General features: G+C 59.4%; 2 protein-coding genes across 9 annotated transcripts in view; both read right to left on the bottom strand.

Moving 5' to 3' along the window:
* The window catches only part of SETD6 (SET domain containing 6, protein lysine methyltransferase), a 3744-nt gene extending 3579 nt beyond the window's left edge, over positions 1-165 (bottom strand). The window contains exon 1 of the mRNA XM_013005192.2: positions 160-165. Coding sequence (XP_012860646.1) covers positions 160-165 — 6 coding nt within the window. The remainder of the gene's footprint in view (positions 1-159) is intronic.
* A 1851-nt stretch (positions 166-2016) lies between these two features.
* Positions 2017-14197, bottom strand: part of NDRG4 (NDRG family member 4) — a 19334-nt gene continuing 7153 nt past the window's right edge. The window contains exons 1-15 of one of the 8 annotated variants that reach the window (XM_045293672.1): positions 14052-14189; positions 10945-11104; positions 10699-10819; positions 10553-10615; positions 10346-10406; positions 8390-8476; positions 8232-8288; positions 7947-8050; positions 7382-7438; positions 7244-7295; positions 6331-6378; positions 6131-6166; positions 5960-6011; positions 4851-4889; positions 2017-4017 (exon numbers count right to left, since the gene is read on the bottom strand). In XM_045293672.1, coding sequence (XP_045149607.1) covers positions 3857-4017; positions 4851-4889; positions 5960-6011; positions 6131-6166; positions 6331-6378; positions 7244-7295; positions 7382-7438; positions 7947-8050; positions 8232-8288; positions 8390-8476; positions 10346-10406; positions 10553-10615; positions 10699-10819; positions 10945-11104; positions 14052-14072 — 1119 coding nt within the window. In that variant the 5' untranslated portion in view covers positions 14073-14189 and the 3' untranslated portion in view covers positions 2017-3856. Of the gene's footprint in view, positions 4018-4850; positions 4890-5959; positions 6012-6130; positions 6167-6330; positions 6379-7243; positions 7296-7381; positions 7439-7946; positions 8051-8231; positions 8289-8389; positions 8477-10345; positions 10407-10552; positions 10616-10698; positions 10820-10944; positions 11105-14051; positions 14190-14197 lie in introns of those variants that run through there. The other 7 variants (XM_004704634.3, XM_045293670.1, XM_045293671.1 and 4 more) reach the window with 7 other exon arrangements.

The following is a 14197-nucleotide window of genomic DNA, read 5'->3' as shown; positions in this document are numbered from 1 at the left end:
CGCAGACAGCCGCTTCCGGCGCCCTGGCCACGCCTCCGGGGCGGGGCCTTACGGGGAGGGCCGCCTGCCCTGGCCCCGCCCCGGCCCTGGTAGCACTAGGTTTCAGCTGGCACTGCCCTCCCGAAATGGTACGTTTTGAGTTCAAAACCAAAAACCTACTGCCATCGAGCGGATTCCGCCTCTCGCACACGGAGTAGAACTGCTTCTGAGGAGCCCTGGAGGCGTAGGGGTGACGCATCGGGTTGCTATCCTCAAGGTCAGTGTTTCAAAACCACCAGCCGCTCGGCGGGAGAAAGACGAGGCTTTCACTTCTGGGAAGAGTTACAGTCTCGGAAACCCACAGGCGCAGTGCTCCCCTGTCCTCTAGGGCCGCCGTTCGTCAGAATCGACTCAACGGCAGCGAGGAAGCCCTTGTGGACGCAGACAACCTCATCTCCCACCTTTCGGTTAGCAAGCAATGCAACGCTTGAGCTGCCGCGCCACCAGGATTCCTTTTCTTGGTTCTCCCAAGCCCACTAACAGAGATTCGCTTCGGATTCCTAATAACGCTACAAAAGGATTTCTAAGACTGTACATCTTTACAGGAGCAGCTAGCCTCCACTGTCCTCCAAAGTGCAGCTCGTGGGCTTGAACCACAGACCCATAGCACCATGGGGCTCCAACCGAAGCTCTAGCTGCCCTGGTTGGGTCCAGGTGAGCCCTGTCCCAGGCGCCCTGGTGGGGAGGTGGTGAGGCTGGTCACTGCAGGTCAGTGAAGGACCCTGCAGCCTTAGCTGCTTTGCGATTGGACACAGTTCCACTCTGCCCTCTGCGAGTCTCTGTGTCTCAAGGACCGTGCAGAAATGGGTTGGTGGCCTGTGTTGAGTTGGTAAAAGGGTGGTCTAGGAAGGTGGCACTGGTGCCCCCTGGATCCTGTTTCCCAACCACATACAACCCTCCCCTTTGAAAGGTCTTCAGGGGCTCAGAGGGGGGAGTGGGCAGAACAAATCGCAGTTTGTGGGTCAGACGCTGAGGCCCTGGCAGCTGGCTGGAGGAAAGCGCATCTGGGTGGGTGACCAGAGCCCCTTGTTAGCCACGGCTTCCCTGCTGCCCCTGCTCATTACAGTCTGTGCACAGGCCCCTGGGGCCAGGAGGTTCCTGGGTCTAGAACAGGCTTTCTTCCCACGCCACCCACCAGTTGCTACTCGTATATCCTCCCGTTTGCGTTTCTGCTCAGCACATATTGGGTATGTAGTCTGCTGATTGAGTAGCTTTTTTATTAGCTGGCCTACAACCAACCCCAAAACCAAACTCCCTGCCATCGAGTCGAAGGCGACTCATAGCGATCCCCACAGGACAGGGTAGAACTGCCCCGTGGGTTTCTGAGTCTGTAACTCTTGCCGGGAGTGGAAAGCCCCATCTTTCTCCCTGGGAATGGCTGGCAGTTTCGAACTGCTGACTTTGCATATCGCAGCCCAACCTGTACCCACCACAACCCACAAGGGCCCACTGTCATCCATGAAATGTACGAACCCTGGTGGTTACGCAGGAGCCACTAAGTAACATGCCGTTAAAGTCAAGGAAATGGCTGAGGCGGCAAACACAGAGGTTACAGGATCCCATGGGCTTTGGCCTCTTGCTTCCGAAAGCCCAGGACCCACTGCCACTGAGTCTGTTCTGATACCCAGGGACTTTACACAGGGATCCGCAGGGTTGTTAATCTGTAGGGGAGCAGACAGCCTCATCTTTCTCTCTGGGAGCAGCAGGTGGGTTTGAACCGCTTGGCCTTTTATGCAGGCAAATCCTATCTGAAGCTCAGTTTCCTCGCCTCTAAAGCCGAGATAATACCTGCCATGGAGAATTGATGTCTGCATCAGCAACACTGTGTGTGTGTGTGTGTGTGTGTGTGTGTGTGTGTGTGTGTGTGTGTGACCAGGGCTAGAGCTGTGGAGACAGGGAAGTCCCACGCCCCCTTCACTGGTGAAGCGCCAGTCCCACCCTTCTCTCTTGCAGGACACGGCCACCACCACACTCACATTCTTCTTAGTGTCTTTATTAGCTTTTCAGCACAGTCAAATCCTTCTCCATTGACAAGGTTTTCTTTCTTTGTTTTACATTTTGTCACCTCAAAGTCTCATGACATGAGTCTCATGAGAATTCACAAATTTAGGCTCTTCACCGCGTACAGAGAGGAAAACGCTAAAAGTTCAACTTGACCGGAAAAAGCAGAGACTACTTCCAATGGGAAAAAAACCACACACACACACACACAGAAGGTCCAATATACATATATATACGTACTGTATAGATATTTATAGATATCTCATCTGAAAGAACACAGCAAACTTAAAAAAGGGGTGGGGGGAAGGTCCAAGATTCGCAGCGCTGTCTATGGTCAGGGGGATTAATTCTACCAGCATCTCACAGTCACGTACAATAGTCTCGGGAAGCATGTGAGTGACTAGAACAGGGGACAGACCAGCACTCCGCCAGGTCCTGGCACGGTCTAGTAATGGCTTAAGATTATAGAGGGGTGGGCGATGTGCAAAGAGGAAGCTTCCCCACGTGGGTGTCGTCACCCTCGGAACCCTCCCTGCATGCCCTGCCAGCTCCTCACCCTTCTCATTGCCATCTCAGTCCCATTTGCTTGTCTGGGGGTTGTGGCCACTGCATCCTGGTTTCTGAGCCAGGAGATTCCACCTGGTAATATGGGTGGGTGGGATGTGCATGGCACAGTTGTGGGCCTCCAGGGCAGGAGGGGGCCCGGGGGGAAGGGGAGCCCGGAGATGGAGGCTCCCTTGCCAGGGCAGGGACAGTCCCAGAATCAGCCCACTGTAACGGACTGAGATAGAAAAAGGTGAGGGACTGTGGACCCGGTTCCTCTCAATGAACTCACTCCTTAGTGATGTCTACAAACATTTAGCCTCAGTCAACCAGAAGTCTCCCAGGAAACCACACAGGCCACCTCCTGCTAACTGGGGCCTGGAAGGGCCCTGTGGGAACTCACAGCCCCCACTGTCTCCGGCTATCCACACACCAGAGCTATTCCATCCAGCCTTCACCCTCAGTGCCTTGTCAGGTCACCATGGCGATGGCCAACATCTTCCTTGGGGACAGTATCTGAGGGTGGCAGGATGTAAGGGACCATCTGTGGGGTTCCCCTGGGCAGAGAATCTTGTGTCCCAAAGCCCTGCCCACCTGGCCCTACAGTGCAAGCCAGGTCCAGAAAACTGTGCTAGGAGCGCCCCCTTGTGGCTATTGCTCAGATGATTGTCACATATACTAAAACAAAGATGTAATTGGCGCAGGGGTTGGGAAAGTGGGGGGGGCGGGGTCCTTCAGAACCCAAAAGTTCCTTGATCCCTGGGGCTCCCCACTACTATCTCCTGGCTCTCATGCCAGGGCGCGAGATGGACCCCATGTTCTCGCTGTCCGAGCTCTCCCCGCAGCCCCTCAATCTCCATCCTTGCCTTCCCTCAATCTTGCTTGCCCAAAAGGCCACCGCACACCCTTTCCAGAATCTGGGAGACTGCCCTCGATCCTGGCCAGAAAAGGACTCAAACCTCTGCCTTCCTCCCTCCCTGTACTTCGGCCCTGTCTGTCTGTGCCTGGGCTGCAGGGGGGGGCTTGAGAGGGGTTAAGTTAGGTGAATTGAGGGTAGGGAGTAGTAAGTCCCTTGAACTACCATTTGGCTGTAGCATTTAACATAGGCACCCCCCCATCATTTTTTTTTAACAAAAGAGAAGTAACCCCATTTCCTCCCCTACACTCTCTCACCAAAATAAACTAAAGGGAAGGAGCAGGCGCAGGGGTGGCAGTGGGATGGTGGGTCGATGCGGGCGGGCGGGCAGGTGGGCATCTTCACCGGACCCAGGCTTCAGCAGGACACTTCCATGGTGTGGTTGACCTGGCCCAAGCCCTCGCTGCTCTCCGAGTGGGAGTGGGTGCAGGGCTGCGGGCGGCTGCCGTCCACCGAGCTGGCGCTGGTGAGGGAGGCGGTGCGCGAGCGGGCCAGGCGGGTCATACTGGCTGAGGGCACTGAGGACAGAGACAGGGCAGGCTTCAGGGCCAGGCAGCGGGGCCGGGCAGCAGCAGGCAGGAAAAGGAGACACTGCAAGCAAAGCGATCAGCGAGACCTGCGCTTCCAGAGACAGGGGCCAGCCCACCCCAAGCCAGGCCGCTGCCAGTTGCTCCAAGCCCAGGCATGCAGCGCCAGCACCAGTGAGGGCCACAGGGCGGGGCAGAGGCCAGGTTGGGCATCAGCCCGTCCCCTGAGCAGCTGCAAGGAGGTGGCGTGTCCCCATGTTGCTTGCCTCAAGAGGATGTTGCAGGAGGGTGGGGGGGCTTAGGTCTGCTCTGCAGAGGAAGGGGACAAGGAGTGGGCCCTAAACCAACGCATCTGCAGTTTCATCAGTGAGACCTGCAGGGAGCACACTCTAGCCCCTGAACTCAACCAAGCGGGAGCGCTGCGGCATGGTGATTATGCACTGGGCTGTGATCCGAAAGGCCAGCAGTTTGAAACCTCCAGCTGCTCCGCAGGAGAAAGACAACTGTTTACTCCCGTCAGCAGTTCAGAGTCTCGGAAACTCACTGAGTGCGGCTGCAGCTTCCAACTCATCAACTCCGGAAGCCACACGCCCAGACCCTGGAAATCTAGAAGCAAGACGCTCTAAGTTCAGCCAGGCTCCAGCCCTGCCAGGCCAGATCCCATAGCGGACCTGGCATCCCTCCGGCTTTGGAGCGAGCAGGACACAGAAGGTTCCCACCACAGCAAGCTTTGGCCTGCCTGCAGCACTGCACAGAGGAGGTTGGGCGAAGGGGTCCATGCACGGGGCGGCGGGGTGGGGGGTGTGCGAGAGCCACAAGGCTACCTGCTCCTCCACTCAGCCTTCGGTCCTTCAAATGTGCAACTAAGAGAGAAGACAGATCCAGACAGGTGGGCGTGGGTGACACCGGACACGGGAGAGAGAGTGGTTCACGGAGGCGTGGAGACCAGTCAGAGATGAGACAAACGAGCGGGCAGAATGCGGTGGGCCAGGGCCAGAGCCTCAGAGAGCCCGCTCCAGCCCACCACCGAGGCAGCGGCACCCAAAGAAACCACAGCAGGGAAGATGTGTGGGGCCTGAGGGCGCCCTGAGAGCAGGCCCCCACTCTGCTGGGCCTCTCAACTCAGGTGCAGCACAACCTCGGCCATCGCTCCCAATGCTGCCTGCTGCTCTGCCCCCAAGAGACCCACAGAGCCTTCCCAGAAACTAAAGGTGCGAGTCCTTCATCTAGCCCGCATTTGTTGTGGTGATGCTGAGAGAGGCCAGCAGGGGCAGGGTGATGTGCACCCGACAGGCTCCCCTAAAACACATTCAGGGCGAGCAGGGAGCTTCCCAGGAGAGTAACCTAAAGGCAGTGTGTGCGTGTGTGTGTGTGTGTGTGTGTGTGTGTGTGTGTGTGTATATACTCGCCGTCTGGGAGTCTCTTCATCCTTGCATGGGGGGAAACTTGGGAAGTAGAAGGTAGGGATGAGGTCAAAAGGTAGCCCCAGCCCACAGTTCCCTTAGCTCCATTTTCAGATGTGCCTGCCTCAAGTCCGGCTGGCTGCAGTTCTGAAACCCAGAGGGCCCTACCTCTCCTCCCTAGTTCTCCCACTCCAAGCCCACTCCCATGATGCCTCTGGGCACCACCGGCCTTCTCAGGTGCTACAGACCCAGCGATGTCCCCAGAGCCCAACAGGAGGGGATGGTGTGTCTCCTACTTATAAGACACCATTTGTAAGACCTCTAGCCCCCCAAGGCTGGGAGAAGAGGGCTCCCCCACCACAGGTCCAAGCAACGCCCTAAGGCCTCCCCAAGGGTGCATGGGAGGTTCACTGTACCACGCAGGTGGGGCACGTAGTGGATCAGGTAAATAAGTAAGTGGCAGGGGCCAGGTAGCATCCTTGGCCCCACCCTGCCCCCAGACCCCCCATTTGGAGTGAGCGTGTACTTACTGTAGCCCATGCCTTGCAGGAAGTATTTGAAGGCTTCTGTCAGCTTCCCAGGCTGCAAGGGGGTAGGACAGGGACATGTTCTGACTGACTGACAGGAGTCAGAGGAGGCTGGAGGTTGCCCCCCACCTCCAGGCTAGTATGAATGGAAGGGGGGAGGGGCACAAGCCTCACCTGTGTGACCTGGGGGAGTCCCCCGGAGTCTGCCATCTGCAGCAAGCAGAGAGAGAGAGCGAGGAGTCAGCCAAGCATGGGCTGCTCGGGCTGATGCCTTGCCCGCCAACACTTGGACAAGTTCCCCGGCCGGACCCACGGTCCCACTCCGGGAAGCCCAAGGGCAGACCCCTCCCTGCAGAGGGCAGGGAGAACCTCACCTTTAGGAAGGTCGTGGAGGTGGGGTCCAGCTTTGAGTTGCATTCAACCTGGGGGCAAGGGCAGTGAGCGAGTGATGGCGTCGGGGAGGGAGATCCTGACCACCAGCTGCAAAAGTGGTTCTAATCCCAGCCAGAGGCAGTGAGAGGGGCTCAGAGAGGCAGACCCAGGTTCAGCCCCCCAGGCGGGGCAATGCCATCACAGGCCAAGTCCCTGGAGCTCAGTTAGCAGCTCCGTGTGGGCAGAGGCTGTGCTATGGCTTCGGGAGCCCGTGCTGGCTGGGAGGAGGGGCCAGAGCGGCTCCTGGAACAGTGACCCAGGGAAGGTGCTGGTCAGCAGGATACTCAAAGACCCCTGCCTGGACCAGGCGGGCTAGTGCCCCATACCTCTGCTCTGCCCACCCCTCCTTGAGCGTCAGGAGGCTGGCTAGTTTCTGTGCAGCTCGGGGCTGCCCTGGGCATGGTGGACACCCCACACCCACATGCACACAATCTCTAGCCTCCTCTGTACTGAGGAGGGCAGCTGGTGCCAGAACCCAGCAGGAAACACAGACCCCAAACAAGTGCCCAGTGGTGGCCAGGCCAGACAGGATCCAGAACTACTCATGTCAGGGAAGCAATCAAATGCTGGAGGAGAGAGCGCTCCCAGGCAGTGGGTGGGGAGTGAAGAGAAGCTGGGGGGCAGGGGGGGGGCAGAGAGTGGTCCTGCCCTGGCTTTACCACAGCCCCATCTCCATGCATGGAGGGGACGCCAGGAAGTGACAGGTGGCAAGACTGCAGGAAGTGGGATGAGAAGCCACTGTGCAGGCAGTGCCTGTCCCCAGGGCTACCCCCCCCACCCCCACCCCCTGTCCCGACAGCAGGGATGATGAGCCTTGGTCTCCACCCCCTCTTGGCAGGGTACAGCCACACTCACCACCCCATCCTCGGCAGGCGCGTTATCCCCCACCACCAGCATCACGGGGCAGCTGCAGACAGACACAGGAAAAGGTGTGTCGGGTCTGGCTGCAGCCACGCACAGACAGGGGCTGGGAGGGGTCCAGGGGACACTCACCGGAGCGTCTTGGCATTGGGCACCGTCCCAGGCCGGTTAATGTCCAGGTCCCTGCGACTGATGGGAACAGAGGCAGCCGTGGGCATCCCCGCAGGACACGGTTGCTGCTTTCTGCCACACCACATCACCCCGAAGTGGCTCTGTAGCCCAACATCCTCAGAAGCCCCCAGGCTGGCCCCAGAGCCACCAAACCTGCTCAGGGCTCATTAGCAGTGAGCAGCTTTGCACACAGGGAGACACAGGCCCGGACTCACAGGGCTCCCCGCAGTCTGACTTCTTCCCAAACTCCCAAGCCCAGGTGGGCATCCACCTGCCCCCATCGCCCTCAGGGTCCTCATTGGGAGGGGCAGCACACCCCCCTCCTCTCCTAGTTGTGTGGGAGGGCTGGCTGGGTCTCCCAGGTTCTCTGTGGGTTCTCAGGCCCAGGATGGCCCTGCTTCCACACCCTGCTCTGCCCTACATGGGGGTGAGACAAGACACCCCGGGCAAGGAGCAAGCCCTCTCATTGGCAAAGCAGGGAGTTGTCAAGCTCGAGGGTGGGTGCTGCCACCCCCGCCATCCACACCTGTTGTACATGTTCCAGAAAAGCTGCAGGTTGGCCTGGTTCACCACGTTCCCAATCTGCTGCCGGTAGCTCTGGACCAGCTCGGTGTTGTTCATCAGCTCCTCCTGGACCCAGGGTAGCGGGGTGCACAGAGGGGCGCGGGCTCACGACCAGAGCAGCCCTAGTCCCACCCCCAGGCGCTCGGCTGACTCCGTGAACCATGCATGCCCAGAGCGAGACACCGGCCGCCCGCCTGCCCACGGCTCCTGAGATGCCGCCGCCATCTCCAGCCTGGCCCCCCCTTACCTGGCTGAAGAGGTGGGTTAGCACCGTGTCAGGTAAAGTGCTGGTGAGACCAGAGAGCTGCAGGCGGAGGTGGAAGGAAGCCAGTGTGACTGCCCTGCCCACATGTCCCCAGGCCCATCCCAGGGGCGACCCAGGCGACCAGCTGCAGCCACGCTCACCTTGGTGGCAGCCCAGTCAATCCAGCCTTTGCCATTGGGATCGATGTTCATCAGCACCAGGCCCTCCACCAGGTCAGGGAAGATGAGCTGTGGGGAGAGGGAACAGGCCTGGGGGCCGGCGCACAACTCCCCACGTGGAAGATGGGTCGGGGAAGCTGGCCCTGAGGTGCTCGAGGGGGGCTGGAAGGGTCAGAGGAACTGGGGACACTGAGGGTCAGTGCTCCTGGGACGCTGGAGCTCAGGCCTGCATTTCCGACGTCACTGCCTGTGTTTAAGGGCCATGGTAACACTGTATAGTGTTCCAGCACAGGCCATTTCTCGGGGTGGCAGGGAGCAGGCCGGCCAGAGTCAGGTGTTGAAGGATTGCACGGCCAGGGCCCCGTGGGCTCAGTTTGTGGCGGAGAATCCCAACAGCAACAGCACTAACTCAGTTTGGCAACACGGTTGACCTCCACCTGTGCAGGACCCTCACACTCCTTTCTCCCCATTAAACACAAACCCACAGCCCCGAGGCTCCTTTCCGATCTGGCCAGCTGCTGCTAGTGTGACCCCATAGAAAGAGATCTGCAAAGGGAGAACCGATCAACATAGAAACCCCCACCCCCCAGGGGGACGAACAACAGAAACGTGGGTGAAGGGAGACAGCAGACAGTGTAAGATATGAAAATAATAATTTATAATTTACCAAGGGTTCACGAGGGGGGGAGGGCGGGGAGGGAGGGGGAAAAAGAGATGATCCCAAGGGCTCAAGTAGAAAGAGAATGTTTTGAAAATGATGATGGCAACATATGTACAAATATGCTCAATCCAATCGATGCATGGATTGTTATAAGATTGTTATAAGCTGTAAGACCCCCCCCAATAAAATGACTTATTAAAAAAAGAAATGGATCTTAAAGAGCATACTGCTCAAAGCATAGATAGATAGATAGATAGATAGATAGATAGATAGATAGATAGATAGATAGATAGATAGATAGATAGATAGATAGATAGATAGATATAGTTAAGCAGGATAAAAAGGAGGCTTTCCACTTCTGTAAGGCAGTTCTACCCTGTCCTGTAGATCCACTGTGGGTCGGAATCGAGTCGATGGCAGTGAGTTGGGGGTTAGGATAACTATTATTTTAGGAGCTCTCGTGGTGAAATGGGCTTGCGATTTCAAATGGGATGCGCAGCCTTGGGCTGCGATCGCATGGTTGGCAGTTTGAAACCAGCAGCAGCTCCAAGGGAGAAAGGCTGGACTTTCAACTCCCACAGAGTCTCGGAAACTCACAGGGGTCGTTATAAGCTGGCACTGGCCGGGCAGGACCGCAGTGCGTTTTGTTTGTTTCGTTCTTATTGCTCGGTGTGGAGTAGGTGGCAGGGCATGTGGTCTCAGGGCAACAGTTCAGAGTGTCCAGTCAGCCTCGGTGGCCTCTGAACGTCTAAAAAACGTCCATACCTAGTCATTTATTTTGATGAAAGAATGGTTTTCAAATCCTAAAATTAAGCCTTTGATTTGAGATTTGAGCAGCTATGCAGACTCACGGTCTTTCCACTACAACTCAAAGCCTCGCAAGCATAATACACAGTGTAATTTGGGGGTAAACTGATCCGGGTGTAAGGGCTCCCTTACCTAGTGAGGGGCAATCCTTGTTGAGTGACTGGGGCAATTTACCAGACCGCTGTCGCGAATGGAAATTGTGGTCTGGAATAAGGGTTAAGCTCAATGTGATGGTTTATAGTCTTCTGAGAGCACGTATGGAAAAATGTGTTGGTTTTTTTTTTTAAGCCAGGGGGGTAAATTTTTCTTGGAAGGAAAAGAGAAAGAAGAGAGTCTTCTAGATGAAAAGGAAGTGCAGGTGGTGGTGGGGGCTGAGGAGAAGAGCATTGAGCAGGAAGGTCAAGGAGGAAGCCATGGGTAGGCTGGTGGGGGGGTGCACGGAAAAGTGGGGTCAGACACACAATGCTTACTGCAAACTTGGCCAGCACGTAGGCTCCGGCCCCCACGCCAATGCCGATCACATACTTGAACCTGGAAGAGGGTGTGGCTGGTAAATTTGGGGCTGGGGGAGCCATTCCCCACAGATGTCCCAGCCCCGCTGGGAGGCCCTGAGCAGCACTGTGTGCCCCCTTCTCACCAGCATGGGTACACAGGAGGTGGGGTGGGCTGGGACTCACCCAAAATGCTGCACCACACTGGGCAGCATGGCGGCCAGCTGCTCCATAGACGGGAACTGGTACCTGTGGGCAGAGCAGGAGGTCAGGGCTCAGGGGCAGCTGGGGCCCCAGAGCTGCGGGAAGACTGGGGGGCTTAGGGCACCTACCCCTGGGGAAACTGCGAGGCCCCGACCTGCTGCCCAGGGGCGTCCACATGGCACACCACGAAGTGCTTGGTGATCTCCTGCATATCCTCAAAGTCGAAGAAGGTGCTGAAGCACAGCTTGTCTGCAAAGACACACTTCTCAGCGGCGGCGGCCAAACGGAGTGGGCAGAGGGGACCCCAGGGAAATGGATGGATGCCCAGAGGTTGAAGAGTGGAACTGTAGGCCCTGGGTGGTCGGGGCACTTACGGTTGAGGCCTACGTCATGGTAGGTGAGGATGGCTGGGCGGTTCCCCTTGGGGGAGCCACGGATCACCACGTGCAGAAGCCCGTAAGGCGTCTCGATGTCATGTTCCTGGAGGGGACAGACAGCACTGGACACTCTGGGCAGCCCCCGTTCCTGGCTCCCCTGGGGAACAAGGCTAGGTGCTGTCAGGCCTGTGGTAGGCACCCCCCATTCTTAACACCCTAAGCACCCCACCCTTCCCAGCCCGGGATGTGTGTCTCATGGAAAAGTGCTGGGCCCCGCCTGCCCTGCCCTCAGCCCTCAGAGACCCACGGAGGCCCATTGTCTCCTCCTTGCTGCAGCGCCTTCCAGACAGCCTCCAACTGACCCCTGCATCCCAGCCCGAACCTCACACCCCTGGGGTGCTCCCTGCTCCTAAGGGGAACAGCCTGAACAGCCTGGCTGTGGCTGTCAAGTCACAGCGACCACATGTGCGTCTGGGTAGAACTGGGCGGCACAGGGTTTCTCGTGGCTGGTTTTTCAGAGGAAGATTGCCGGGCCTTTCTTCCCAGGTGCCTCTGAGTGAATCACCCACCGTCCAGTCAGTAGCTGAGTGGGTTAAGGGTTAACCATTGGCACCACCCAGGGATTCCAGACCCTGGGCAAACAGCTCCGTGCCAGCCAAGCCTAACAGGCACCCCCAGACCCCCACAGCCCCAAACCTGGGTCCAGACGCTATGGGTTTAAGGCCTGGCCCTGCTACTAGTGTGTGACTTTGAGCAGGCACGTTGTGAGAACTAACACTATGTGGAGTGGCCAGCCTTGGAGAGGGCTTCTCTGAGCCCTGGCGGAGATGCCTGGCTGGCTGGTCCTTTCAACAAATGGCCTCTCTGGGCATATCTCTGGGCCACTCCACCAGAGATACCAAGAGGGTGGGTCTGAGCAATCTAAAAAGCCCTGCCCTGTACCATGGGGGGATCTGGGGTGTGAATCAGAGGATGGCTAGCGCCCAGGCCAGAAGGGAAGCAGCAGCGGAGGGAGCGCACCAACTCTGGGACGGGTGGCAAGCTCTTTCCTCTGGGCAGATGGGAAATAGGCTCGCAGAGACCTGGGGCTTACTGGGACCCTGAGCCAGGGCTGGCACCCAGGCCTCCACGCCTCAGCCACCCGCCCTGCCAGGTACCAGGACTGCAGCTTTCTCTGGACCACCTGGGGCCCTAGCCTGGGCAGGATAGGTGTGTTGGTGGGGGCCTTTGGCCTGCCCTTGAACAATGAATCAGGGGCTCCGACAGGGAAAGGGGACCGAGGCAACCACCAGCTTCTCAGGGGCAGGTTGGACCCAGAGGACCCCAGTTTAGGCCTGTCTTCCCCCCAGTGACAAGTGGCCAGAGGCCGCCGCTGAGAGCTGCAGGTCTATTGTGAGGCCTTGTTCCCTTCCCCATGGTCTTCCAGGTGAGCCCTACGCCCACCAGACTCCCCTCCATCAGCTCCTCTCGCGCAGCCTGAAAGACCACATTCCGGACACTCTTGTCCTTCACCCATTACATGGACCCAAGCTGCACAGAAGGAAACTGAGGCTGGAAAGTGACTTGCCAAGGTCAAGACTAGAGGGGGCCTTGCCAAGTGGCAGCCTCTGGGGCTACCGGTATGTCAGGGGCAGCCCCTCCATAGCCAGCTGAATCCGTGGAGGTCCCTGCCACAGTTCCCTCCCTTTCCCTGCGCTCTGGAAGGCAGGAGGGGGTGCCCCACATTGGGCAGCTGCAATGCGTTTCACTGCAGCACGGTTCTCAGGGCAGGGTCAGCGCTCACCCTGGAAGCCCGAGTCAGCCAGCACAGGCAGGCCCACTGTCCTTTCTTGTGCACGCACATCTCCCACCCCCAGGCAAGGCTGGTGTGTGCCCTTTACTGCCTTCCTCTCTGTCCTGCCCGGGCTGGCTGCTCCATCCTTATCCTCAGCGCAGATTCAGCCGCAGTGTTGGCCCCATCAACATTCAGCTTCCCTGAAGGTTTGGGCCTGGGTGGGCGCCAACCCGGGACGCCCTTTCGGTGTGGCTGGGGCTCGGACCCACTATCCCAGTCCCTGGGGAGGCGCTGCCCAGGGCGGGGCGCCCCACGAACTGCAGCCTGACGCGCTGCGAGCCCACCAAACCCTGCGGCCGGCCGAGGGCTCCCATTGGCTCCGGGTGACATCAGAGCCCGCCCCCCGCCTCCAGGTAGGTGCCAGCTGGAGTCACTGCGGCAGCGAGGGAGGGGGCTCTGACGTCCCCTCTCGGCCAGCCCTCTCCCGTCGCCCGTGACCTTGAGGCTGCAGAGCCCTCGGCGCTGGGGAGCAGGTCCGTGGGACCGCATCCATAATTCACGGGCTGGGGCGGCTCTGACGTCGCCTCGGTGCGGGCGATCGATCTCGGCACTGCGGACCGGCACGCGGGGTGGGTGCCTGCCTGCCTCCTCCCTCCTAGGCGGTGAACCGCCCAGGTCTGGCGCACCTGGGGCCGCGGGTGGATGGGGACAGGCACTCGCAGCCACCGGGCGCCACGACCCCTCGGGCTGACGGGTCTAGTGCTGCCCAGTCCCACTCACAGAAGGCGTGACCCCTCCCCGCAGGAACCCCTGCTTGATGGCGCCCCTGCCCGCCGGCAGGCGATTGTCGCGGACGGTCACGCTGAGACCTCCCCAGCATCCGCAAGGCTGGCGCCCACAGGCCCTGGGGAGCACGGAGGCGCTTCGCACGCGGCTCTCCTGGGAGTCGGAGGCGTCCTGTCGCCCGAAGCTAGCTCCCGTGCAGCCACCTAGAAGCCGTTTCCCGCCCCCCAACATAGCGGCAGGAAGACAGACGGCCCTGGGGGCAGGCCACGCCTGGGGGCTCAGCGCCTGACACCAGGCGGAGGTCACACGCTATGGGGGGACACACAGTGGCCCGCGTGGAGCTGGGCCTCGGGGCCACCCGGCCGAGTCCTTGTCACAGCGCATCCCGTCTCCGCAGAGATGCCCCGCGCCCGCCCTCTCCGCAGGCCTAGCTGCCCGCAACCTGTCCTGCGAACCAGGAGCCTCCCCCACCCCGGGGTGCCTCTGCGCCCCCCACGGCGGGCCGGGCCCAGTACTCCCTCCCGCCCGCTCCGAGCGCACTCACCCCGTCCCAACACTCTGGCATCTTGCGGACGGAGGCGGCCCCACTGGACCAACCGACCGGGGAGGACGGACAAAGGCTTGAGTCAGGGCAAGAGAGGGGCGGCAAGGGCGGAGACGGTCGGCTGTGAGAAGGAGCCCCGCGGCCGG

Source organism: Echinops telfairi, unplaced genomic scaffold (assembly GCF_000313985.2).
Source record: "Echinops telfairi isolate 266 unplaced genomic scaffold, ASM31398v2 ScPeMD7_2291;HRSCAF=2852, whole genome shotgun sequence".
Taxonomy (NCBI): Eukaryota; Metazoa; Chordata; class Mammalia; order Afrosoricida; family Tenrecidae; genus Echinops; species Echinops telfairi.
This window is presented reverse-complemented; position numbering and strand designations above follow the sequence as displayed.